The sequence below is a fragment of the Budorcas taxicolor genome, chromosome X (genome assembly GCF_023091745.1).
Source record: "Budorcas taxicolor isolate Tak-1 chromosome X, Takin1.1, whole genome shotgun sequence".
NCBI lineage: Eukaryota > Metazoa > Chordata > Mammalia > Artiodactyla > Bovidae > Budorcas > Budorcas taxicolor.
The window spans coordinates 26,245,934-26,273,219 of NC_068935.1; the positions used below are offsets into that span (position 1 = coordinate 26,245,934).

The 27,286-nt window shown below is 36.7% G+C and overlaps 1 protein-coding gene across 2 annotated transcripts in view; it reads right to left on the minus strand.

Annotated features, from left to right (window-relative positions):
- The window catches only part of KLHL13 (kelch like family member 13), a 200,525-nt gene that overhangs the window by 7,482 nt on the left and 165,757 nt on the right, over window positions 1-27,286 (minus strand). For both annotated transcript variants that reach the window (XM_052663078.1, XM_052663077.1), the window contains exons 4-6: window positions 15,452-15,584; window positions 14,708-14,904; window positions 6,311-7,106 (exon numbers count right to left, since the gene is read on the minus strand). In XM_052663078.1, the coding sequence (XP_052519038.1) occupies window positions 6,311-7,106; window positions 14,708-14,904; window positions 15,452-15,584 (1,126 nt within the window). The remainder of the gene's footprint in view (window positions 1-6,310; window positions 7,107-14,707; window positions 14,905-15,451; window positions 15,585-27,286) is intronic.

Here is a 27,286-nt window from a genome sequence, read left to right on the forward strand (position 1 = left end):
CATCCATTGGATCAAAAGCAAGAGAGTTCCAGAAAAACATCTACTTCTGATTTATTGACTATTCCAAAGCCTTTGACTGTGTGGATCAGAATAAATTGTGGAAAATTCTGAAAGAGATGGGAATCCCAGACCACCTGACCTGCCTCTTGAGAAATCTGTATGCAGGTCAAGAAGCACCAGTTAGAACTGGGCATGGAACCACAGACTGGTTCCAAATCAGGAAAGGAGTACGTCAAGGCTGTATATTGTCACCCTGCTTATTTAACTTATATGCAGAGTACATCATGAGAAATGCAGGGCTGGATGAAGCAAAAACTGAAATAAAGATTGCCGGGAGAAATATCAATAACCTCGGATATGCAGAAGACACCACCTTTATCGCAGAAGGCGAAGAACTAAAGAGCCTCTTGATGAAAGTGAAAGAGGAGAGTGAAAAAGTTGGCTTAAAGCTCAACATTCAGAAAACTAAGATCATGGCATCCAGTCGCATCACTTCATGGCAAATAGATGGGGAAACAGTGGAAACAGTGGCTGACTTTATTTTTCTGGGCTCCAAAATCACTGCAGATGGTGACTGCAGCCATGAAATTAAAAGACACTTGCTCCTTGGAAGAAAAGTTATGACCAACCTAGACAGCATATTCAAAAGCAGAGACATGACTTTGCCAACAAAGGTCCGTCTAGTCAAGACTATTGTTTTTCCAGTAGTCATGTATGGATGTGAGAGTTGGACTGTGAAGAAAGCTGAGTGCCAAATAATTGATGCTTTTGAACTGTGGTTTTGGAGAAGACTCTTGAGAGTCCCTTGGACTGCACGGAGATCCAACCAGTCCATTCTAAAGGAAATCAGTCCTGAATATTCATTGGAAGGACTGATGCTGAAGCTGAAACTCCAATACTTTGGCCACCTCATGCGAAGAGTTGACTCATTTGAAAAGACCCTGATGCTGGGAAAGATTGAAGGCAGGAGGAGAAGGGGACGACAGAGGATGAAATGGTTGGATGGCATCACTGACTTGAGTTTGAGTAAACATGAGTCTGAGTAAACTCTGGGAGTTGATGACGGACAGGGAAGCCTGCCGTGCTACAGTCCATGAGGTCACAAAGAGTAGGACACGACTGAGTGACTGAACTGAACTGATCCCTAAATTTGTCTTCTTCCAGCTAGATAACCCATCCCCTTTAGCTTTTCCCATCTTTTAATCCTTATTGTCAACCTTTGGCTTTCTCCAGGTAGGATTGTTATTGTCATTAGTAAAATCAATATATTGTTTTAAAATAGAATAGATATAATTGACAAGTATATATTCATATCCTTATTTCTATTTTCCATATTTACAAACAACAAGATGTTAGGATCAACCACATTGAGGGGGGAGGGGACAAGGGATGAGCAAGCATGGAGCTGGAGCCACAAAGCAGTGAGTCCATCACAGTCTATGACAGGTGGGAATGGTAATGAGATAATTGGGAAAATCTAGAACAGGGAACAGAGAAGGCAATGGCACCCCACTCCAGTACTCTTGCCTGGAAAATCCCATGGATGGAGGAAACTGGTAGGCTGCAGTCCATGGGGTCGCTAAGAGTCGGACATGACTGAACGACTTCACTTTCACTTTTCACTTTCATGCATTGGAGAACAAAATGGCAAACCACTCCAGTGTTCTTGCCTGGAGAATCCCAGGGACGGAGGAGCCTGGTGGGCTGCCGTCTATGGGGTCACACAGAGTTGGACACGACTGCAGTGACTTAGCAGTAGCAGCAGCAGAACAGGGAAGGTCAGGCAAACTACAGCCTATAAGCCAAATCCAGTATGTCATCTCCTTTTGTATGTCCCACAAGATAAAAACACGAATTGATCTCACATTTTTAAATAGCTTGAAAAAAATCAAAGAAAAATATTTTGTGTAATATGAAAATTATATGGGATTCAAATTTCTGTGTTCATATAAAAAGCTTTATTGGAATACAACTTCACTCATTTGTTTATAAACAAACTGTCTATAGTTGCTTTCACAATACAATGGCAGAGCTGATTAGTTGTGACAGAGATCCTATAGCCTGGAAAATCAAGAAGATCTCCTTCTTGGCACTGTATTGTCTATTCTAGAGAATCATTTTCAGTAGTCTGGTGACCTGGTATGTAAATTAGAGATCCTCTATAATTTAAGAAATTCAGTTAGGTTGGTTGTTTCACATATCTCAGGGATTCTGATTTTCTCAGGTGATTACACTGGAGTTCAGGATTTACTTGTTCTTTGACATTAGGAAAGAGATTAGTCCTGAAGAAAATTATTTGCATATTGAGGGCTCTCAGAAAGCGGGGATGGTCTCTAGAATTGCAGAGTGCCAGTTAGTAATATGTCACTTAATAAAGAAACTGCAAATCTATTAAGGGATATGGAGGTATCTGATAAATTTCAGTAACTTTACTGTATATTTATTTGGAAAATTTTAATACAGGGTTACTTCATTATTTGGAACTCTGACTTATTAATATTTAACTGAAGTGAAAGATACCTGAGCTGTCATATTTCTCCTCAATACAGAAAACTTCAGTGGAAGATTGATTTCTTATATGATGCAATTTTGAAAGATACCAGAAATAACTGACTCCTTTTTCTCTTAAGTGACAGCTACTCTAAGCTTTCCCTAGTTTTCCATTGTACCTGATGTCAAAAGAAAGTAGCATTTTTAAGGAATTATATTTTAGCAATAAATCAGGCTCTCACACACAGACACTAATATTATGGTTTGATGTACTATGGGCTTGGGTCCATACACTCCATGGAAAGATTTTAAAAGGGCAAATCCACTTAAATGATCTAAACTGTCTTGTAGATGCTGCCACTGTCTTCTTTTCATCATTATATAGAGGCAGTGGTTATTGTGTATATAAAGAATAAATGATGTACTGATACTAATGAACCGGTTAAACTGTGAAATGATTTTCCTATCAATCTGTTTTTTCTGACACCCATTCCTATCTCCTTCTCTATTTACACTGACATATGAATATGTCAACATAATCAGTTAAGGTGGAAATATTAAGTTATCACAACAGATGTTAGAGTGGAGTGGAGGGAGGGGGTTTCCATTAAAAACCACTTACAGAGCAGGATTGAAGGCAAAAGGAGAAGGGGGCGGCAGAGGATGAGATGGTTGGATGGCATCACTGACTCAATGGACATGAGTTGGAGCAAGCTCCGGGAGATGGTGAAGGACAGGGAAGCCTGGCGGGCTGCAGTCCATGGGGTCGCAAAGAGTCAGACACGACTGAGCAACTGAACAACAGCAATGGAGCAGGAGAACACATTGATAATGTTTCTCTGGACAGGTTACACTGGCTTTGCTCACCTCAGCAATACAGAATGTGACGAGATGTGTCTGTCTACTTCTTACTTCCACATGGGTATAAAATAGGGGGAACTCAAAGGTGTGGGGTGAGTCAGAAAAAAAAAAATAATGAAGCTTCTTGCTACTTGGTTTTATGTAATGGCTCTTTAGGGCCTGAAGATTCTCCTGGAATCAAGACTCTCAACTGAAGTATACTTAATAAGTCACATGATTTTTTTAAAAAAACTTCCCATATATTTTAACTTAAAATATGTACCATAGGGACTTCCCTGGTGATCCAGAGGTTAAGCCTCTGCGTTCCCAGTGCAGGAGTCATGGATTTGATCCCTAGTCAGGGAACTCAGATTTTATATACTGTGTGGTGCAGCCAAAAACAATTAAAACAATATGTAACAGCATGGATTTGCTGGGTATGTTAATTTTAAGGGAAGCAATCCTTTTCTACAAAGGTTTAGTCACTTCTAGATTCTAGGAGACAATTTCTTTAAAGGAAAAGAAATACTAAGTAGTTGGCCTCAATGGAATTATAGTTGTCTTTTGATAATGAGGGTTTGTATCTATAGTATAATCATACATTCCTTTATGAAAATGCAGTTGATGAATTAAGATAAAAGTGGACCTATATTTATCATCTAGAGTGGAGAGTCTTCTTTTCAGAACATGTAAATCATTATCCTTAGGCTTAAGCTCTGGGTGATTGTGTTTTAAGTCTAACTATAGTCGAAGAGTAATAAATTTAGGACTCACACGTGAAAAGCATGATTCTCTTGTATCCTGTAACTTTCAAACTGAAACACAGAATACTGTTTTTAATAAGAGATGAAGGAGGTGATTTCTGAAGGGCAAGGAAGCCAGTCACTTGCCCAACAAGGTAGTGTACTTGTTGTTCCCAATTGAGTATAATGTGGGAAGAACTCAAACAGGGTGAGGATTAAGTCAGAAGAAGGAAGCGTCTAGCACCTTAGTCTTCTGTAATGACTCTCCTTGGCCTGAAGATGGTAAATTCTCAGAAGAGTAAGGCCTCTAATTAATATTAGGAAAAATATATTGAAGCCTTAATAGCTGCATATTAACAGGGGTGTGAAAAATCACCAAGCAAGCAGTGACTTAAAACTGGAGCAATTTCCTTAGAGAAAAGAAGTTTCAAAATGGCCACGGATTGAGGGGTTTGATGACCTATAAATTGTAAACTTGTAAAGATTATTTTATATAAGTGGTTTTTCTAAGAAAGTGCCAAGTCACCACTTGCCTCTTCTGCTTATTTTAAGATACCATAAATTTAAAAGAGTATAATAACATGTAAATAATGTGTGTGGGTTAACTGAGGAAAGGACAGCTCTACACGAAGGGTATTCATGTGTCAAGTGCTTTTAGAAGTCTGATTATTAAAATATACTTGAAGACTATTCTATACATCTGTGTCTCTTTTGTTCTCTCACATACAGGGTTATCGTTACCATCTTTGATGGTACAGGGAGGGAGGTGGGAGGGGGGTTCAGGATGGAGAACATGTGTACATCTGCGGCGGATTCATGTTGGTGTATGGCAAAACCAATACAATATTGTAAAGTAATTAGCCTCCAATTAAAATAAATTTAAATTTAAAAAAAAAGAAAACACACTGGAAAACCTGTCTGCTTCATGATTCTGAAAGCTAGTCCAACAATCTGGGAAGTCTGGCCTTAGAAGAAATATCATTGTGACAACAAAGGAAAAAAAAAAAACACGGGTAGAAAACATCAGTAACATTAAGACCATGTCACTAACAAGAAAGAGCTTGATAAGCTGAAAAGGGTAAGAGCTGAGAGCAGATCTTTTTATTTCCAACAAATAGCTTATTTTCAAATCTACCAGACCACAGAGGATGAGATGGCTGAATGGCATCACCGACTCAATGGACATGAGTTTGGGTAAACTCCAGGAGTTGGTGATGGACAGGGAGGCCTGGCGTGCTGTGATTCATGGGGTCGCAAAGAGTTGGACATGACTGAGCGACTGAACTGAACTGAGACCACCTTCTACTTTTTAGAATACTGAAGAAAAAGATTCTGAAAATTACTCTGAATTTATCCAGAGCCAATGCCAATATCTTAAACTTCCCCAGGCATATGGAGCCTAGAATACTGGTCAACTCCAAGGACTCTATTTAGAACAGAGAATAAAGGAAGATGGGTGAAAAAAAGACCAAACAATGATGGTAATGACAGATATGTAAAACCTGATAAAAAATGAGATCTTCCTGACTTCTTTTTGGACGGCTACCTTATTCCAATTTTATCTAAAGTAACAAAATTAGTGTTAATTTACATAGCCAAAGTATTGGTCTCTGTTATTGATCTAAGATCAGTGGCTGATTTTACATTAGGAAGACCAAGAAGGGACCATCAAATAATCAAGTTTACCAGCTCAGTTTACATGAGTTTTGAGACTAATAGTTATATATAATACTCATGGTAAATAAAGTCTGGATAATATTGAACTTTAAACATTTAGTAGATAAAGAAAATCATCTTACTGTGTGGCCTAGGATAGGTAACAGATTACATAAAAGGACCAACTATAGAAGTCAGTGCTCTGTAAGGAAGGATTTTAACCTGTTCACTGAAATATTCTGTGGGCTTTGAAAAATGGAAAATGAGGAAACATGTCAAAGTTCTGTCCAAGATTCCATTAGAATTTAAATTAGCAGAATATGCTTTTCAGTAAAACCTTTATGATGAAAACCATGATATTGCACCAGTAAAATATTCTGCCACATATTGATATATTTGTAGTGTGGCCAACAATATAGGCTCAGATAGTCTCTGACATTTTCTAAGAAAAACAGTTTAAAATAAAATTATGGCTACATTTGTTGGTCTTGGATGTTATAAAACTGCTTATTTTATGATCTGACTAGAATCTGGGGGTAAAGAAATCAGCCTTTGTGCTTAATAGACATATACACACTTACGCAGTTCACCAGCTGCATTTCGTCCACCAACTGCATACAGGTATCCTTTGAGGGCACTGAGGTGGAAGAAGGTGCGTTTTTCATTTAGAGATGCAACTTGCATCCACTTATTGTATCGTGGATCAAATCTGAAGACTGTATCAACTGCCGTTTTTCCTTTTGTGTCATAATTGCTCTGTCCTCCAACGACGTAGAGGAAATTTCCAATGACGGCAATGCCATGCTGGTACCTTGGGGCATCCATGGGGGCTAAGGACTTCCACTCATGGGCCTTTTCATCATACATGCGCAATTCCTTGCTGACAACCAGCTGCTGCCTCAGCACTCCTCCTAGCGTAACCAAATGAGTGGTGTCAGACCGAATGGCAGTCCTGTCTGACTGCATCACTGGCTGCATATATGGCATCATTTGGTAATTGCTGGCTTCCAAAAGGAGATTCACACACGTATTGTCAGTTCTCATGAAATCCACGGTTTGCACGTAATTAATGAGCTCCTGCGGTGTCATTAGTGGAAATCGTATGTTCTTCATTAACTTTGCAGCAAAGTCCATCCGAGGCTCTTCCAGGCGTAGCCAGCGACAGGTAGCCTTAAAGAGCTCAAGTTCAGTGCAATGCTTAAGGCTATTACTGGAAAGCACGAAGGCAAGACGTTCAAAAGGGAGTTTCAAGAACTCCCCGGTGCTCAGCAATGCAGGAAAATTCTTCAGCACGAAACTGTTAACATATTTATCCACTTCTGTCAGATTGTAGGTGTTGGCAATCCGCCCAACTTCGACACAATTGTCTAAAGTGACCTATTAAGCCAATCCAAAAAAGAATAATAATTAAAACCCAACTACTTTCATGGCACTCATACCTGGATATATAAATACCTGCTCTAGAATAAGAGGAAATATGCTTTTTACTGTCCATATAGATGAAAATTAAGATTCTTTTCTCCATATATTAACTATTTAAAGAGAATTCACAAACTACCCTTACCTAATCCAATAGAAAGGAGACTAAAAGAAAATGCTTGTTCAGAGTCAGTAGATGGAAAGTTACTCTAAGAAACAATGGTATAACTTGACTATGGCCAACATAATTATTTTCTTTCTTCAAAAATGTGTCCTCACCATTACCCTGCAAATACTAAGAAAGTTCTGGCCAGATGGAAGTTCTGCAAAAATAGAAAGCCATTCTATAATGAATCATCTCAATTCACTTTTCAGTCATGATTCTTAAAAGCAACTCAGCTAGCAGATCCACAAACAGAAAAGCTCTAGTACCTGATCCCTAAATTTCTTTCATATCAACAGGCATCATTCATCACTATCATTCATTTTGATTCCTTCAAAAGTTATTGCTTATAGTGAAGATAATTTAATAGGGCCATTATTCCTAGGGTGAATTTATTTTCTATATTCTTTATGTAGAAATAGAAACAAAGGAATCACTTTCTTGGGGAATGGAATGGGTGATTTTGCATCAAGTTATTCATGTAGTTTAGTTTCCAGTAAGTTTGCTGATGGCTACACCACACTTTTCCTTAGCGACTCTCTTACTCTCGGCATACCCCAGCTCTGCCTGGAGTCCACATTAGCCCCTCAGATCTCCCCAGCACAGAGCAAAATACAGCAAAAGCATAAGTCATGAAAAGGAGAGAAGCTATGGAGGGGCCCATCTTTGGCAGGAAGTCTTTTCAATGTTCTAAGGGCTAATTAGTGAAAAGTGAAAAGTAGGAAAATCAAATCAGCAAATATGTAAAGCATAAATCACAAAAACAAGACTGCCATACAAATCTCTTTGTGATTGTATGTGTGTGTGTGTATGTACAAACACAGAGACAAGTCACAGGCAAAGGACTCAGGATTTTTTTTGCTTAATTTTGTCAGGGTGTGTGTTCACAAATGTCACATAAAGCTCACGGGTGCCATTGTATTGTTAACCGACTGGCAGATGGTTAAGAGAAAATTGGCGAATCCTTCTATCATCTTGTTATTGAAAAGCTGAAATGAGATGAAAAGCATGACTCCTCTGCATAAAGTCACAGCCCAGTTATGACATACCACTGAAAGTTTGAAGGCCAACACATACACACACATGTTGCTATTTTCATAAATTATTACTCAAGAAGAATTTGAACTCTTTTAGGAAGATTTGCTGCACAAAAATCATCAACAATTTAAAATTGTTGTTATACTTGATACCTATGTATTTAAAAATACCTAAAATAAATTGTAGCACAGGAGGACTAGGAAAAATAAATAACTTATGGCCCTTTTCAAACACACAGTTTAATACTATTCGATAACTTGGTTAATAAAAAGTACACTTAAATACACTTTTAGGGGTGGCAGGTTGGTGTCTGACACAATTTTAAAGTTGCATAAATAAAGTTACAATTAATACCTCATTGCCCAAATCACCCCAGGTGGAAGGTATTCCTGTTTGGGGTAATAGACCTACTTTATGGGGTAAGACATAGTCCTTCCCCAAAGCAAGAGTAATTTTCATTTTTGAAGATGTTTGCTAATATGGATAAGCAAACAACGATGAAAGCACAAATGTATTTCCTGAGTATGAAGATTCCTTTCATCACTGATATGATTGATTACAAATAAAAAAATTAAAACAATAAAGACTATATTTTATATGGGCAAAATAATAGCATTCGCTGTTAGTCACCAAAATTAATTTTAAATTTATAGCATATATAAAGGAAGGACTGATGCTAAAGCTGAAACTCCAATACTTCGGCCACCTCATGCGAAGAGTTGACTCACTGGAAAAGACCCTGATGCCCCCCTGATTGGGGGCAGGAGGAGAAGGGGATGACAGAGGATGAGATGGCTGGATGGCATCACCGACTCGGTGGACATGAGTTTGAGTAAACTCCAGGAGTTGGTGATGGACAGGGAGGCCTGGAGTGCTGCGATTCATGGGGTTGCAAAGAGTCGGACACGACTGAGTAACTGAACTGGAACTGGAATATAAACCGAGATTAAAGATTAGAAACCAATCTGTGTAATTCAGAACTGGGATCAAGATATTCAGTTCCTTCTTCTTTTCCTTCTTCAGTATCATTCAATAAGGAAACAGTTTTTAAAACAACAGGATAAAAAAAAAACTACATTGTATTTAAGGGCATTTTGAAAATCCCTTCTATATATCAGATATATAGATTCTCAGGACTGGGAAAACCTTGACAGATTGCCTAGCTAATATAGCTAGCTGCCTACTCTTTCCTTTAAAAAAAGATCACCAGAGAATGGTATTTCACAACCTTCTGAATAGTCATCTTCTTGATAGAAGGACTAAGTATTTTCTATAGCTCATGTACCATAGCTACCACACTGTGGGTATATAAAAAAGGTTAAATGCCATGATTATCAGCAATTCAAAAATTAAAGATGTGATGATAAATACAACTAAAAATAGAATATCTGCTGAATTAACACAGCAGATTACTACAGTCTTATTAATTTTAAAATGAGACTCAGATAAGAAAACATGTAACAGGAAATTAATTATGAAGTGCATGCAATCAAAGCTAAAAAGTTAATTGTAGACTATAGGGACTGTAGAAGCACAGTGTAGAATAACAGTTAATATAAGCAGATCAAAAATGATGGAATTACAGTAAACAAGTTTTGGAAAAATACAGGATTATTCAATTATAGCTCATTGTAATCCATTCTCAGTCATGATTTTTAAAAGTGCTTCAGCTAGCATAGTCCCAAACATTTAACCTTAGACATTACAAAATAATGAATATGTGCAGTAACATAATATATAATGCAATTCAGGTACAGAATACATTTGAAAAATGTAAAATATTAATTTAAAGCTTATTTTAAAATACCTCATAAGCAGAAAGAACTCTAATTTCATCTGAATATATACCCTGGCCAAAATTCCAAAGAAGAGTCATTACAGAAGTTAAGCCAGGTAATTATATTAGAGTTTTAAAGGATAGAGAAGCAAAAAAGGACAAAATTTCTCAACTTCTTATGAGAACCAACAGCATTATTTTAAAAAACAATCAAGTACACATTTAAGTTTCCTTGATATAATTTATAAATCATTCTACTGGTTACAGTAGAACCTTCATGGTCATCCTAAAGGCAGTTCTAAGCATCATGATTTTCAATTTTCATTAACATACTGGTACTCATTGCTGCAATATTAAGTTGTTTGAATCACACCTGATGTACCTAATGCTGTGATTAACATAATTTGATATTTTAATGACAGGTTTCATCAGTAATCTGTGATGTTATGTTGTTCAAGTTCAGTGCCTTATACAAATAAATTTCCATTTAGGAAAATAAAAAAGCAAATGACTATCTGCTTTTGGTCCTCTCAAGGGAAGAGCAAACACTAAGAAATTCACTGGTAAATTGGGGCGGCGGGGGGGAGGTGGCGCTCTTCAGACATTCAATGTACCAAATTCTCCTTGGTGCTATCTAGTTTATTAAAATGACACCTTGACCTCAAGTACAACCAACGCAAAGAGAGAAAGCACGTTCACAGAAAAAGACTGAGAAGTAGTCAAACAAGCTACTTTGAGGGATACAGGACATAACAGGTATCTTCTCCCAAGCTTCCTTCCACAGGTGAGAATACCACAGGACACAAGAAAGGGGCCTTTTGGTAAGAAGAACAAAGGGATGATAAGAAAATGAAAACCTTTCTCTCCCAGTCTTGTTTCTCTTCAGATGATTAACACCATTTGAGGTGAGTTTTGAGGGTGTGTCCAGCTTAGGTAATCCTATTTTCTTATTCCTTTGCACTTTGAATGCACTTGCCCTGGTGGATGCATTAGTTATCATAATGGTCTTTGGGGGGATGAGTTGGTTTAGGCCCAGGCTGAGACTCTTCTTTCCCTACAGAATCCCAGATGGGCAAGAATGGGCTGATTAAAGTTATATGCAGGGATGATATTTAGAATATTTGAGTACCAACTAATCAGAACAGATACTCAACCATAAACAACTGGTATCTGGGTACTACTTGCTGAGTATCAGCCTTGACAAGAAGAAAAACAAGACTGGTTTAATGGGGAGAGACAGTTTTGATTCATTTTAAAATTACTCATAAAATATTTTCTCTAATTTGCATTGAGCCTCCCCCAAAGCAAAAACATTACCTGGAAAGACATGTTAATTAAGCTTAATGGGTAAATCCAGTCTTTATGAAAGAAAGAATGTCAAACGCATGTACTATACAGGAAATCTTTGCATCAAAAAGAACATTCTTTCCCAAAAAGAACATTCCTCAAAAAAACATCCTTGCTGCTGCTATGGTCACATAATAGCAAAAGAAGCTGTCTTTTCCAATAACTTCCTCTGATTCCCTTCATTGTTCCCTTAGAGAACTCCTTTGGTCTCCAACAAATGTGCCTCTCTTGTTTTCCACTGTCTCCCACTCTTCATGACCCCAGTCACCTCAATACATTTCTGTACATTTCATTGTGAGCTCCCCAACCCAATCAGTAACAATAAATGTACAGGTGGAACCAATGATAGACCTGTATCAAGAAAAAAAAATAAACTTAAAAAAATGAGTTTAAAGAAAGTACACCGAGTCTAAAGCACAGAGAAGTTTCATTCTCTGATTAGATATGCTTTTATGTAAAAAGAAAATGATTTCTTGCTCACCTTCATCCTGCTCTGTTTACTCTGTATAACTGTAAACTTAAATTTCAATTTTTTCCAGTTCAATTACAAATTGTTCTATTTCAGTAACCTGACATTAAATTGGGTTTTATGGGCTAGCCTATAATCCTCCATAACAGTAATACTGTGGGGAAAATGCTAGATGGTACAATTTCCAAACAGCAAACAAATGATAAAAAATTTGACTACAACTTGTTTTTAAATCAGGGGATGGCCACATGGAATTTAGCATGCTGTAGTTATGCAATGTCATAAGGACAAAAGCTAATGTAATTTTTGTAGGTATGTAACGAAACAAGGTAATTTTTTATTATGTCCATGATAAATGATAATATTTTTAGTTTTACAGAAAATTTTACCAACTCTGCGTTATATCCTTCACTGTCATCCTTCTGTTTTCTTTTCAGAGACCTCTTTTTCTATAACTACCAAGAAAATAGCATAGCAAGAACAAAATTAGGGTCTATAGGTCTTATAGGCCCTAATACTAGTTACAACCCTAAAAGAAAAGTATTGCTGCAAAAAAGGCAAAGGTCAGAGTGCAGGGTTCTTGTTCTACTGAGCGTGATGCTCCCTTACAGAGAATGGATGTCTAACCCACCAAAGGCAAATGTGGCTTTATCACTGTATTTGGGGTTTGAGGGTATTTTTAGCAATACAGAATTGTTCATTTATTTTTTTAACTTTATTGCAGTACAGCTGATTTACAATGTTGTGTTACTTTCTGCTGTACAGCAAAGTGAATCAGTTATACATATACATATATCTACTGTTTTAGATTCTATTCCCATATCAGTTATTACAAAGTATTGAGTAGAGTTCCCTGTGCTAGACAGTAGGTTCTTATTACTTATTTATTTTATATATAGTAGTGTGTATATGCCAATTATTACCGTATTTAACATTATCATTCAAAATTAACATATAAAGGTCTTGTGGATGATATGCTGATTCATCTTCTGTATACCACTGTTCCTCTTCATCCACACAAGTGGTTAAGAACAGATAGAAAAGAATTGTGTTCAAAGCTAATTTTTCTTTCCAGAAATTCAAACCCAGGAAGTGTTTTGATTATATAAACTATAATCAGACTATATCATTAAGAACACAAATCTATTTCCTCAATACAGTTGGGTTAAGTACACGGTTACAAGACTGTTATATTTTTAAATTATTTATAATAACTGAGCCTGTGGGAAAATGGAAAACATATTTACCTTTGAAAAATATTTATATTACCCTGACACTTTCAGTTCTTATAAATAGGAAAGGCACCCAGGGCTACTGTTTTCCCTGATTTACTTGATTGCTGAGAAGGAAAGAGTAATAGAGTAAAGCCTAAATATTTAACTAAGATACGGAATGCATGAAAGAAGGATAAAGGAAAAGTTAGATTTTATATAATTTGTAAACTAATAATCCACCAACTTTTCTCAAAAAATTACCATGGATTCTGAGAAGGAAGATTTCCAATGTAAAATCACATAGACATATCCTAAGCAAACAAGATGAAAGATAAGAAATAGTATGGTACTAAGAAAAAGCTCATAGGCAAGAATGTTTTAAAATGAGAGTAAACTATACTACAAGTAAGCTTTGTCAGGGACATGTCTCTTCTCCTTTAGAAATGGGCTTTAGTATCTCTGCAGAGATACTTGAAATGAAGATTATAATCTTTAAGACAATATTAAGTGTTTATAAAAATAAAGACATTTTCAAAAGGGTAAAAACATACAGCTATAATAAATGCTTCAAGGAAGTTAAGGAACCAACATTCTAATTACAGGAAATTTGTCAAGTATTACAAATTTGCTATGATATCATCTTGAAATAAATGTGCTTTAAATAGACTCATCCAGAACAAACTTATTTTCTAATATTGTTATTTTGAGAAATGCATATTTTTATAACTTCATAAATCATGCTTTACCCAGTTTGGTTCTTTTCATTCAAACTAATGAACTGATCACAACCAGTATCTCAAGTGACAAGTACTGAACTTGAATAATAGACAATGGGTACTAGGTCAACAGTGTCTGTAGTTACTGGTTAGTTTCAAGGAAATCATGACACTGTACCTAGTTTGCCTCAGGACAACCACATGTTGCTAAGATAAGTGTAAATAAATGTTAAGAGTTTATAAATGTAAGTATTAAGTGCTATTAGTTTAAGGGTCTCAACTAAAATGAGGCACTGTCCAAAGGAAGTGGGTGACTATAAGTAGTTCAGTGACTGGTGGTTGTATGTGTCCTCTGTTATCTATTAGAATATGCTGTAAATGACTTAGCAGGTGATGTGTTGCCATGGAATCAAGAAGATTTACACATAGGTGCTAGTTCTTCTCAAGATCTAGGTCCCATATTTAAAGGAAGAAAAAAAATGACGAGTGTATCTTAAAAGACTTCTAGAACCTCAGATGACTTTCCCACAGAACTCCATTTAAAAAACCTGCTTGTATAAAATCATTAAGCGGAATAAAACTGGATTAAAATATATAACATTATCAAACATGCTAAGGATTTTATTGCTATCAAACCCTATTACTGTCTAATGTCACTGGATGACACAGAAGGCTTTTTTCAAATGGTTCTATTTTGTGAAAATGCACCTGCACTGTTTTCTCCTGAACCTGCTTCCAAACCATACACTAGATGACACCTCTCTCTAAAGGCCAGGTAGTTTCAGGCCACAATACTATCCATCACAGGAAAAGATTTGATTTGAAAATGTCTTACCCCAGATATGAGAAATACTTTGCAGAAGTCCAAAACCGGCAGAATCTGTAGAAAACTGGCAGCTTCCAGTGTGTCTTGAAGGTTGTCCATATTAAGAGAAAGCTTTGCAGTGTAAATGAAGTCAATAATTTTCCTTAAACCGACTTTGCTCACGCCATGAAGCTTAATGCACATTAAATCTTGTTCTTTCATCCCACCTTAAATGAAAAGACACTCAATTAAATGAAGGTGGATAATTTAATTAAGGTCAAACTCACTTCTGTTGCTAATTAGATGCAATAAAATCAGGGAAAATTTTATTCTGTGTAAGCATTCGTATCCAAGTCAAGCTTCTGCATATTTTACAGTTAAAAGAGAGTACTTAAAAAGGAATATCTCTATACTAATGGAGGTGATATATGATGCAAGTGCCTCCAAAATGTTCTCCTGGCACTTCACATCTTTTGATGGATTAGAGATTGTACTAGTGACATTGTATTAGTCTCTGATGGCCCATTCAGATATGTGTCTGGAAAAGCAAAGCTATGAAATAAAGGTAGACAGAGGTATAAAAAAGGTATATCCATTTTCCAAGTTAAAAAAGCACCACCCACAAACACACATACTGGGTGTCTATTCCTTTAAAACTCTTCTTGTAAAGACAATGGAACAAAAGCACTGAATCTTCCTCTAGCAATGAAAAGATTTAAACACTTATTTTTCTTATTGTTTTAATATGGAGGTAGAGTTTAGAAGGCAAGCTACCTGTGAACATAGCCTTGAAGTAATCACTAGCAGAGGCCATCATGACTCTGTGCACAGGAAAGGCATCATCTGTGTCCCCCGGCATCAGGGTCACGTCACAGAGCAATCCTTCAAGTCGGAGCTGGTCAAATCCCTACAAGAAGAACATGAGATGAGCCACTCGTCAAGGTAAAATGGGAACACAAGTTTCTGTGCGTTAAAATTCTCTTGATATACTAATAAAGCCAGTAGAATAATGACTCAGAAGAAAAAAAACTGAACAGCTTACTTGATATGTGACAATATGTTCACTTATTTTTACAATCATTGGCTTTTATTATTCTGAAAAAAACTATCATGTACACTTTCATTTTCCCATGTGCAGAATTAGGGTGCTACACTACAATTCCTTTCCATAATAATATATATTCTATAATATATAGTTCTTTTATTCTTGGTTTTCACTTGCTTATTTTTGTTGTTTGAAAAAGAAAGGTTCAGAGCATCTGTGCTAACTGCAAAATAGGAATTGCTTTCTGCCAACTAGATTATTCCACCTCTTACAAAACAAGGAACTGTGTTAGACATCCTTATATTCAGTATTTGATATACTTGCTCCTGCTTGATCAATTATCTTTCAAGTCTGAAATTTAATTATCTCTGGAAAAAAGTACCCAGGGAGCTCCAACGTGAGACACAATTGTCCCCAAATGCTTAAAGTTTAGTGGAGAATTAATAGGCTGACACCCACAGTTCAGAGGAGGGACAGTGTTCTGCTGATAAGAATGCCTGTTGATTAGCTCCACCATCCATTCCCTTGAAGAGCCCAACCAATGATAAGCAGGCAGCTGTTTCCTTGGTCTACTCTGGGAAAAATGAAACACTGTTAAGATTATAATAGGCTGGTGAAATGCATAAAAAGAAGATAATATACAATTTAACAATGAAGCTCAAAATGAAAATTTTTCAAGACGGAGTCTGTAGTTTCAACAATGGAAATGTAAAAAATCATAAAGAATCATGAAGATACTTATAAAAAATCATGAAGATATTCATACAAATTACTTTCAAATAATATAACAAAAACTAACAGTAGAATTATTCTATCCCCTTCATATTTTAATGACCCCCACATAAAACTTTTATTTAAAGTTGTGATTCACGGATTTAAGAAGCAGAAGGCACAGCATACTGAAGAATGCAGTTTCAGAAATATCGATCCTGCACATATGTATAATATAAATCTTAGTCTAAACATCTTCTCATCATAATTTTTAAATGGCTTTCTAAAGAAAATGGTTGAATCTACAGAACTAGAACTTCAAAGAGATAATATGATCCAGCCACTTTCTCTCTGGAGAGAGAGATAAATATTTTAATTCTAAAAATATTTATACATTATACATATACTTTGGAACAGGATTATGTATCATATTTTTCGCTCTTTAACAGTGATTGACATATGTTTTTGCTCACAAATATCAACTCTTTCACAAATACCCCTTTTCCATTGTAAATGCAAACATTCTCCCCCAATGCCGGCTCAATATTTTCCATTGCTAAATCATCTCCCATCCCTGTTATTTAGAAAAGTAGAGGTTAAAAACAGATGTCCATTTTAGAGAAATGTTTACATGCAGAAAGTAAAAAGTGGCTCTTTGAAAATTCACATATAGTGTGTAAATTGCAATTAAGTTTAAGTGGATCGGCTTTTAAACATAAATGAGCATATGAGCACTGGTAAGTCCTGAACGCAACCACTGGGGCTGCAACTGAAGAGGAGCGAACCATCAGGTAGAAGACTAGGATATCTGAATTCCCCAGTGCAAACCATGGGCACTTCACAAATATTCAGTGAATGCTTGAACAAACAAGGCAGACTTTACCCAGATGCCATCACTTGGTATTTTAAAAAAAATCAACATGTAGAACCTGAATTTTATAACAAGCTAACTAGAAACCAAGAACTTTATTTGTGAACCTAATCTCAATAATAAAATGAATTGTACCTATAGTACTCACTGGTGGTAAACTATAAAGGTTAAGATGAGAGAACAGGAACTGAATTAGGGTTTAGGATGAAAAGTTTGGCTTCCAAGGGCTTGGCTTTTTTCTCCTTCAGATAAATTTCAGATTTCAAAAATTTAAATATATGCTTGTGATAAAAATACAGAAGGACATAAACTGAAAACAAAAAGTCCACCTCTTCTACTTACTAAGAGTAACTATTGATAACAGTTTAGTTTATGTACTTCCAGATCTCTTTCTACACATATACATAATCTACCTTTTGCTTGTACACATATAGGATTTTTAAGAGTAGGATACTATATGTACTGTTATACATTTTAACAATTCACCTGAGCACATAACATGGGAAGCTCTGTGTCTCAAAACACACAAATCTATTCTTTATAGTGGATGCACAGAATTTCATGGGTTGTGGTTCAGTTCAGTTCAGTCACTGAGTTGTGTCTGACTCTTTGCAAACCCATGAATTGCAGCACGCCAGGACTCCCTGTCCATCACCGACTCCCGGAGTTCACTCAAACTCAAGTCCATCGAGTCAGTGATGCCATCCAGCCATCTCATCCTCTGTTGTCCCCTTCTAATACTACCCCCAATCCCTCCCAGCATCAGGGTCTTTTCCAATGAGTCACCTCTTCACATGAGGTGGCCAAAGTACTGGAGTTTCAGCTTTAGCATCATTGCATCCAAAGAACACCCAGGACTGATCTCCTTTAGAATGGACTGGTTGGATCTCCTTGCACTCCAAGGGACTCTCAAGAGTCTTCTCCAACACCACAGTTCAAAAGCATCAGTTCTTCAGTGCTCAGCTTTCTTCACAGTCCAACTCTCACATCCATACATGACTACTGGAAAAACCATAGCCTTGACTAGACAGACCTTTGTTGGCAAAGTAATATCTCTGCTTTTGAACATGCTGTCTAGGTTGGTCATCACTTTCCTTCCAAGGAGTAAATGTATTTTAATTTCATGGCTGCAATCACCATCTGCAGGGATTTTGGAGCCCAAAAAAATAAAGTCTGACACTGCTTCCACTGTTTCCCCATCTATTTCCCATGAAGTGATGGGACCGATGCCATGATCTTCGTTTTCTGAGCTTTAAGCCAACTTTTTCACTCTCCTCTTTCACTTTCATCAAGAGGCTTTTTAGTTCCTCTTCCCTTTCTGCCAAAAGAGTGGTGTCATTTGCATATCTGAGGTTATTGATATTTCTCCCGGCAATCTTGATTCCAGCTTGTGCTTCCTCCAGTGAAGCGTTTCTCATGATGTACTCTGCATAGAAGTTAAATAAGCAGGGTGACAACATACAGACTTGACATACTCCTTTTCCGATTTGGAACCAGTCTGTTGTTCCATGTCCAGTTCTAACTGTTGCTTCCTGACCTGCATACAGATTTCTCAAGAGGCAGGTCAGGTGGTCTGGGATTCCCATCTCTTTCAGAATTTTCCACAGTGTATTGTGATCCACACAGTCAAAGGCTTTGGCATAGTCAATAAAGCAGAAATAGATGTTTTTCTGGAACTCTCTTGCTTTTTCCATGATCCAGCAGATGTTGGCAATTTTATCTCTGTTCCTCTACTTTTTCTAAAACGAGCTTCAACATCGGGAAGTTCACGGTTCACATATTGCTGAAGCCTGGCTTGGAGAATTTTGAGCATTACTTTACTAGCATGTGAGATGAGTGCAATTGTGCGGTAGTTTGAGCATTCTTTGGCATTGCCTTTCTTTGGAATTGGAATGGAAACTGACCTTTTCCAGTCCTGTGGCCACTGCTGAGTTTTCCAAATTTGCTGTCATATTGAGTGCAGCACTTTCACAGCATCATCTTTCAGGATTTGAAATAGCTCCACTGGAATTCCATCACCTCCACTAGCTTTGTTTGTAGTGATGCTTTCTGAGGCCCACTTGACTTGACATTCCAGGATGTCTGGCTCTAGGTGAGTGATCACACCATCATGATTATCTGGGTCATAAAGCTCTTTTTTGTACAGTTCTTCTGTGTATTCTTGCCACCTCTTCTTAATATCTTCTGCTTCTGTTAGGTCCATACCATTTCTGTCCTTTATCGAGCCCAGCTTTGCATGAAATGTTCCCTTGGTATCTCTAATTTTCTTGAAGAGATCTCTAGTCTTTCCCAATCTGTTGTTTTCCTCTATTTCTTTGCATTGATCGCTGAGGAAAGCTTTCTTATCTTTCCTTGATATTCTTTGGAACTCTGCATTCAGATGCTTATATCTTTCCTTTTCTCCTTTGCTTTTCGCCTCTCTTCTTTTCACAGCTATGTGTAAGGCCTCCTCAGACAGCCATTTTGCTTTTTTGCATTTCTTTTCCACGGGGATGATCTTGATCCCTGTCTCGTGTACAATGTCACGAACCTCTGTCCATAGTTCTTCAGGCATAGCCAGAATGTCTACCAGATCTAGGCCCTTAAATCTATTTCTCACTTCCACTGTATAATCATAAGGGAATTGATTTAGGTCATACCTGAATGGTCTAGCGGTTTTCCCTACTTTCTTCAGTTTCAGTCTGAATTTGGCAATAAGGAGTTCATGATCTGAGCCACAGTCTGCTCCCGGTCTTGTTTTTGCTGACTCTATAGAGCTTCTCCATCTTTGGCTGCAAAGAATATAATCAATCTGATTTCGGTGTTGATCATCTGGTGATGTCCGTGTGTAGAGTCTTCTCTTGTGTTGTTGGAAGAGGGTGTTTGCTATGACCAGTGCGTTCTCTTGGCAAACTCTATTAGCCTTTGCCCTGCTTCATTCTGTTTTCCAAGGCCCAATTTGCCTGTACCCCAGGTGTTTCTTGGGGTGTTGGGTGTGAGGCCAACCACAATTACTCATCCATTCCTCACTTGAGAGACTCAAATATCTCTCAACTTTTGCTATTACAAGCAATACTGCAATAAACTGCCTTGTACCTATACTTACTTATGAGTAGATCTGTGGGAGATATTTTTAGAAATGGAATCGCTTGTTTGAAGAATATATACCTTGAAAGTTTTAACAACTACTTGTAAGTTAAAACATATGGTTTTATCTTAGAAGATTTACCATACCTTGGGCAATGTCAAAAAAGAGAGATGTGAAGATGTCTATTAGGTGAGACTACGTACAGTATGTCACCTTTATTTTTATTCAGGAAATAACTTTTGAATTTTCTTCTCTAAGATGTATGTAGATAATATCTTTGAAAGGCAATCATGGCTTATTCAGTCAAAAGCAAAGATTGTATCTAATCAGTTATTTTCTTCCCCACCTCAAAATCCAAAAACCTTCTTGGCTCATTTGCTGGCCCTCCTGCCTTTAAAATATTCCCACAAATATTTTATACTGGGAATTGAGTAATGTCAGTAGGTTTTTTTCCTACTACTGTAAAAAATATATTTATTTATTTGACTGTGCCAAGACTTCATTGCAGCATATAGGATCTTCCGTCTTTGTTGGGGCATGGGAACTCTTTGTTGTGCCATGTGGGATCTTAGTTCCCCAATCTAGGATCAAACCCAGGTCCCCTGCACTGGGAGCTTGGAGTCTTTGCCACTGGATCACCAGGAAAGTCCCTTTCCTGCTATTTATTGTTCTTTTTTTCCCCTTTGAAAAAAGGCATGGCTAATGTTTCCTTTACTATTACCTGCATCATTTCTCATTTGGTCCATATTCCATCAAAACTGCTTACTGAGATTTGCACTCAATCCTCAAAATCTGGACAGTTCAACTAAGACCCTAGGTGCTTTTACCCTCTTCACAAATGTGATCATTTTGCTTCCTTTTGCACTCTTAAAAAAGACCCTCTAACTATTCTTAGTATAATCTGGCAGCACGAAAGAAAGGAAGCTGAGGCTCCTAGACCACTTTTATCACATTCTGAGTATTTTCTATTCTAAGTTTAACTTATCTACCTTTGGCAAATTGGTTTTGAGAGGTTTTTGCATTTGTTTTCACTGCATGTAGTTTCCCACTGTATATATCTCATAACCTTTATTTTCAGATGCACAAATAGTCCCCCTATCCAATTCCATATTTGCTAACTTTATTCCTGATTATTGCTATCTCATCCAAATAAGATCTGTCAATTCAGACTGTTTTCATACAGATTTAAATATCTTGTTTTCATGTTGTTATCTGTATTATCCCAGTTTCGTCTAAAGAGAAAAAGACTAAAGTTCCTCTACAACACACTTTGTTGTATAGAAGTACACAGTCATTTCTCTAAACAACTTTTATACTCTAATCTTGTGAAGAATATACACTTGAAAGAAGGGGTGATCATTCTCTTTCACAATTCTCATCTGCCTTTTATATATCTACTTTTACTTTCACTCATATAGATTTATGAAAATATCTTGCATACTTAAAATCTGTCCTTTTATTATAAAATCATTTTCTCCCACCAAATCTGTATTTATTCCTCTAGCCAGAATTCTATAAACATTTTTTGCCTATTTCCACATGCTAGTAGTCCATGATACACAGATACAGGTCTGTTTTATACAAAATTGCTCAAAATTTCCAATTAGTCTTTCAGAGTGTCTTTAAACTATTTCTACTGCTTTAAACTCAACTTCTAACTTAATCCTTTAGTTTTCTCTTTTCCTATTTTTTCTGGGCCTTGGGTTCTATTTATGAGGGCATCGTAGCCTGTTCTCTATTCCCCTTTCCCTTTTCTATAAACATCCTTATATATTCTTTTTTAAAATATCTTCTTCACATTCTTTTGGGGAAAAAATAAGCATAAAAAAAAGGTTCTTTAAAAAAAAAAAAGGTTTTTCCTGGACTTGTGGACATGCTGTGGGTGGAGAGGAAAGGGTGGGATGAACTGAAATAGTTGCACTGACATATATGCACTACCATGTGTAAAACAGATAGCTAGTGGGAAGCTACTATATAGCATGAGGAGCTCAACTTCGGGCTCTGTGATGACTCAGAGGTGTGGGATGATAGGAGGGAGGCTTAAGGTAGGAGGATATCTGTATACATATAACTGATTCACTTCGTTGTACAGTAGAAACTAACACAACATTGTAAAGCAATTATAGTCCAAGTTAAAAAGAAATTTAAAAAATCAGAATATAAATATATAAATATATATATATATATTTCTTCTCTGTAGTAAATTTACCTAATGTATCAAAACTTCAAATACTATTAAACAGAGGGAGGTACATACCCTAAAGGACTGACATTTTTAAATGAGTTTGATAAATTTTTAAATGGTCACATTAAAACAGAGGAGGGTATGTGCTGATATTATACAGCTATACTATAGAAACCTGATAAGTTACAAATAATGTATACAAAAAGTTGCTTGAATGTCAACAGCTTTCAAATTAAATATAATGCTACCATGGGAAAAAAGCTAGATTGATACTCTCAGGTATTAAAAAAATAATCTGATAACCAAATCTCTACACTAAATTCTGCATTGGAAATAACTTACTAGCATAGTCTATCTAGCTTTGATCAGTATAATTTGGAAAAGGAAGGGGAATAAAAAGGAAACGCATCCTGAGAAGAGCAATACAAATTATTAACATTAAATATGTTTTATGAACAAAGATTAAGGAACTAAAAGAAGAGAAGGTTGAGGAGTACGTTTACTCCACTCTTTAAGTAAATGCAATATATTTGATCAAAGCAACACCACAGTCATGTTTCTGTGAGACGTTATTCATTTCATTCAGAGGACAGAAAGGAACAGATTAATTAAACTTTGTTCTCATTGTATAACACTGCTTGCAGTTTAAAAACTGCTAATGGCTTTCTATCACTGCATTATATCATTATATAAAACTTTAAAGATTAATCTGGCCTCAACTCAACTGTTTAGCCTTAGTTTTCATTATTTCTCTAAGTACTCAGATAAACTGAGTAGCCATATATATATATATGGCAGAAAGTGAAGAGGAGCTAAAAAACCTCTTGATGAAAGTGAAAGAGGAGAGCGAAAAAGTTGGCTTAAAGCTCAACATTCAGAAAACGAAGATCATGGCATCCGGTCCCATCACTTCATGGGAAATAGATGGGGAAACAGTGGAAGCAGTGGCAGACTTTATTTTGGGGGGCTCCCAAATCACTGCAGATGGTGACTGCAGCCATGAAATTAAAAGACGCTTACTCCTTGGAAGAAAAGTTATGACCAACCTAGATAGCATATTCAAAAGCAAAGACATTACTTTGCCGACTAAGGTCCGTCTAGTCAAGACTATGGTTTTTCCTGTGGTCATGTATGGATGTGAGAGTTGGACTGTGAAGAAGGCTGAGCGCTGAAGAATTGATGCTTTTGAACTGTGGTGTTGGAGAAGACTCTTGAGGGTCCCTTGGACTGCAAGGAGATCCAACCAGTCCATTCTGAAGGAGATCAACCCTGGGATTTCTTTGGAAGGAATGATGTTGAAGCTGAAACTCCAGTACTTTTGCCACCTCATGCGAAGAGTTGACTCATTGGAAAAGACTCTGATGCTGGGAGGGATTGGGGGCAGGAGGAGAAGGGGACGACCGAGGATGAGATGGGTGGATGGCATCACGGACTCGATGGACATGAGTCTGAGTGAACTCCGGGAGATGGTGATGAACAGGGAGGCCTGACGTGCTGCGATTCATGGGGTCGCAAAGAGTTGGACACGACTGAGCGACTGAACTGAACTGAACTGAACTGATACCTAACATAACACTTAATGGTGAAAAAATGACTGCATGCCTCCCTACTGTTAGGACAAAGCAATAACATATACTCTAACCACTTCTATTCAATATTTTTCTGGAGTTTCTACCCAGTACAATAAGGCAAGTAAAAGAAGTAAGAGGCATTAGACTGGAAAGGAAGAAAAAAACTATATTTACAGGCAAAATAGTTATCTATGTAGAAAATCCTACAGAATCCACAAAAAAAGCTTCTAGAAGTATTAAGTCAGTTTTTCAAGGTCTCAAAATAGAAGATGAATAATCAGTAACAAACAGTATTTTTATATCCTAGCAGCAAACAATCAGAAATTGAAATTATGTACTTGAGCATATTTAACTCTCAGTTGGTATGTGCTAGTTCTCTCTATCACTTAAAACATGGTAAATAACAAACAACAAAGAAACTCATTTGAAAACTCAAGGTAATAATACACTAAAGTGGTCTGAAAAGAAAGGTGGTAGACTTTCATCCAACTTATGTACTATATATATACACTTAATTGGAAGTATCAAGATAACCCATTGTACCCTAACCTGAGTACCTGAAAAACTATCCCTAAGAAAAACTATATACTCATTTTTCTATATTCTAGTTGACATTCAGGAAATTTAAAGAAATAAAAAGCATCATTTTAATAAAAACTTCAACAATCTGAATTATTTAAATGCTTCTTTTATAAAATATAACTTATTCTAAAATCATTATGTCTATCTTATGTTAATAATATATTTTAAAGATTATCTTATGATCATAAAACTTTTAAATAAGGTACAGTTCATTAACATGACATGACCAGCAACCCAAACTTTTACTTTAGGGTAAGTATTTCATCAAGATTGCCAGGAGAAATATCAATAACCTCACATATGCAGATGACACCACCCTTATGGCAGAAAGGGAAGAGGAACTAAAAAGCCTCTTGATGAAAGTGAAAGAGGAGAGTGAAAAAGTTGGCTTAAAGCTCAACATTCAGAAAACGAAGATCATGGCATCCGGTCCCATCACTTCATGGGAAATAGATGGGGAAACAGTGGAAACAGTGGCAGACTTTATTTTCTTGGGCTCCAAAATCACTGCAGATGGTGACTGCAGCCATGAAATTAAAAGACACTTACTCCTTGGAAGAAAAGTTATGACCAACCTAGACAGCATATTCAAAAGCAGAGACATTACTTTGCCAACAAAGGTCTGTCTAGTCAAGGCTATAGATTTTCCAGTAGTTATGTATGGATGTGAGAGTTGGACTGTGAAGAAAGCTGAGCGCTGAAGAATTGATGCTTTTGAACTGTGGTGTTGGAGAAGACTCTTGAGAGTCCCTTGGACTGCAAGGAGATCCAACTAGTCCATTCTAAAGGAGATCAGTCCTGGGTGTTCTTTGGATGCAATGATGCTAAAGCTGAAACTCCAGTACTTTGGCCACCTCATGCGAAGAGTTGACTCATTGGAAAAAACCCTGATGCTGGGAGGGATTAGGGGCAGGAGGAGAAGGGGACGACAGAGGATGAGATGGCTGGATGGCATCACTGACTCGATGGACGTGAGTTTGAGTGAACTCCGGGAGTTGGTGATGGACAGGGAGTCCTGGCGTGCTGCAATTCATGGGGTAGCAAAGAGTCAGACACGACTGAGACTGAACTGAACTGAACTGAACTGAACTGAAGTATTTCATTAAGTTAGTCCACTGGAAAACAGCACAAGTTAATTTAAGTTCTTTAGAAAACCCATTTCTTCAGCATTTTATTACATAGATAATAACTTGAGATGATACAATCAAATCTTTCAGTGACTTTGCAACTAAAGCTGGATGAGAAAATAAATAGATAAAATGGAGGAGAGCAATCTGATAGGCACCAATCTTATTATGAATAAATATTAATTAGCAGCCTAGACATCTGGATGACAGAGGCATTTTCAAGCTTGATAGGCTTGAGTAAGCATAGTCAACAATCAAAAAATGATTTGTTTCCACCTAGATAACTATTCTACAATTACTATACACTGCCACTCCACTAGCTGAAACATGGTACTTTAGTTATGGCCTCCTTGTCCTAACAGGGGTATTTCCAAAATGATACTGACTTTTTCTCTCTGGTCGCACCCCCAATTCCTAGTTTGACAGAGAGGAAGAAGGGCAGGCAGGCATGAAGATACTCTGTGTAATTCTGTGATTTCTACTAAGAGCAAAATCTTTACAGTATCATTCATGACAAATTATCTTTTAACCTTTAATACATGCTTTATACTTATATTGCATGAAAATAATATTTAAAGACATTATATTTAAAAACAGAACAGAGCTTAGAGTAAGATTAGAAAAAAATACAAGTTTACATTTAGAAAGCCGGTGTTCAAGTCCTAGTTTTTGTCTCTTAGTGGGTAAGTGAATTTGGGCAAGCTTTGTAACCTCCCTGAGCTTCAGTTTCCCAATCTATAAAATAGGGATAATAATTCTTGCCTTTTCTACCTGACAAAATTGCTTCAAGTATTAATGAGGCAAGTATATATGAAAGTGATTTATAAGTGTTATCCAAATTCATTTATTCCATAGCAATATCAATAAGAGCAATAAAAACATTGAGTACTTCCTCTGTGTCAGGTACTGGGCTAGGGCCTTTATATGTATTCTCTTCCAATGATGATAATAATATTAATAATAAATAACAATACTTATAATTTGTTGACATTTATTAAGCATTTACCCTGTGCCCTGTACTAGATCATAGGCAGACAGAAAAAACAAACTAGATTCTAGATCTTGTGGATCTCACTAGTAGGTGATACTGAAGGGGTAAAAGGGTAAAAGAAGGAGCTACTAACTCTGCCTAGGTTACACAAATTCCAGCTTTAAATGGCATTGAAATTAGCCATCAAAAGAACAGATCAAAAAAAAAAAAAAAAAGAAAAAGAACAGATCCATGGGGAGAAACTGTTTTCAGATGGTTCACTCTGCAGGATTACCCACTATATAACTGTAGTGGGCATAATGTGAGTTCAGCCCAAAACTGGAATTCCAGTTTTACAATTAACCATTTAAGGTGGATTATTATGAATAAATAAGGGTTTACCAGACCAAAAAATGTTAAGTACTTAAGGTATTCCAGGGAGAAGGGATGAGTGCAAAGACACTTAAGTGTGAAAGAATA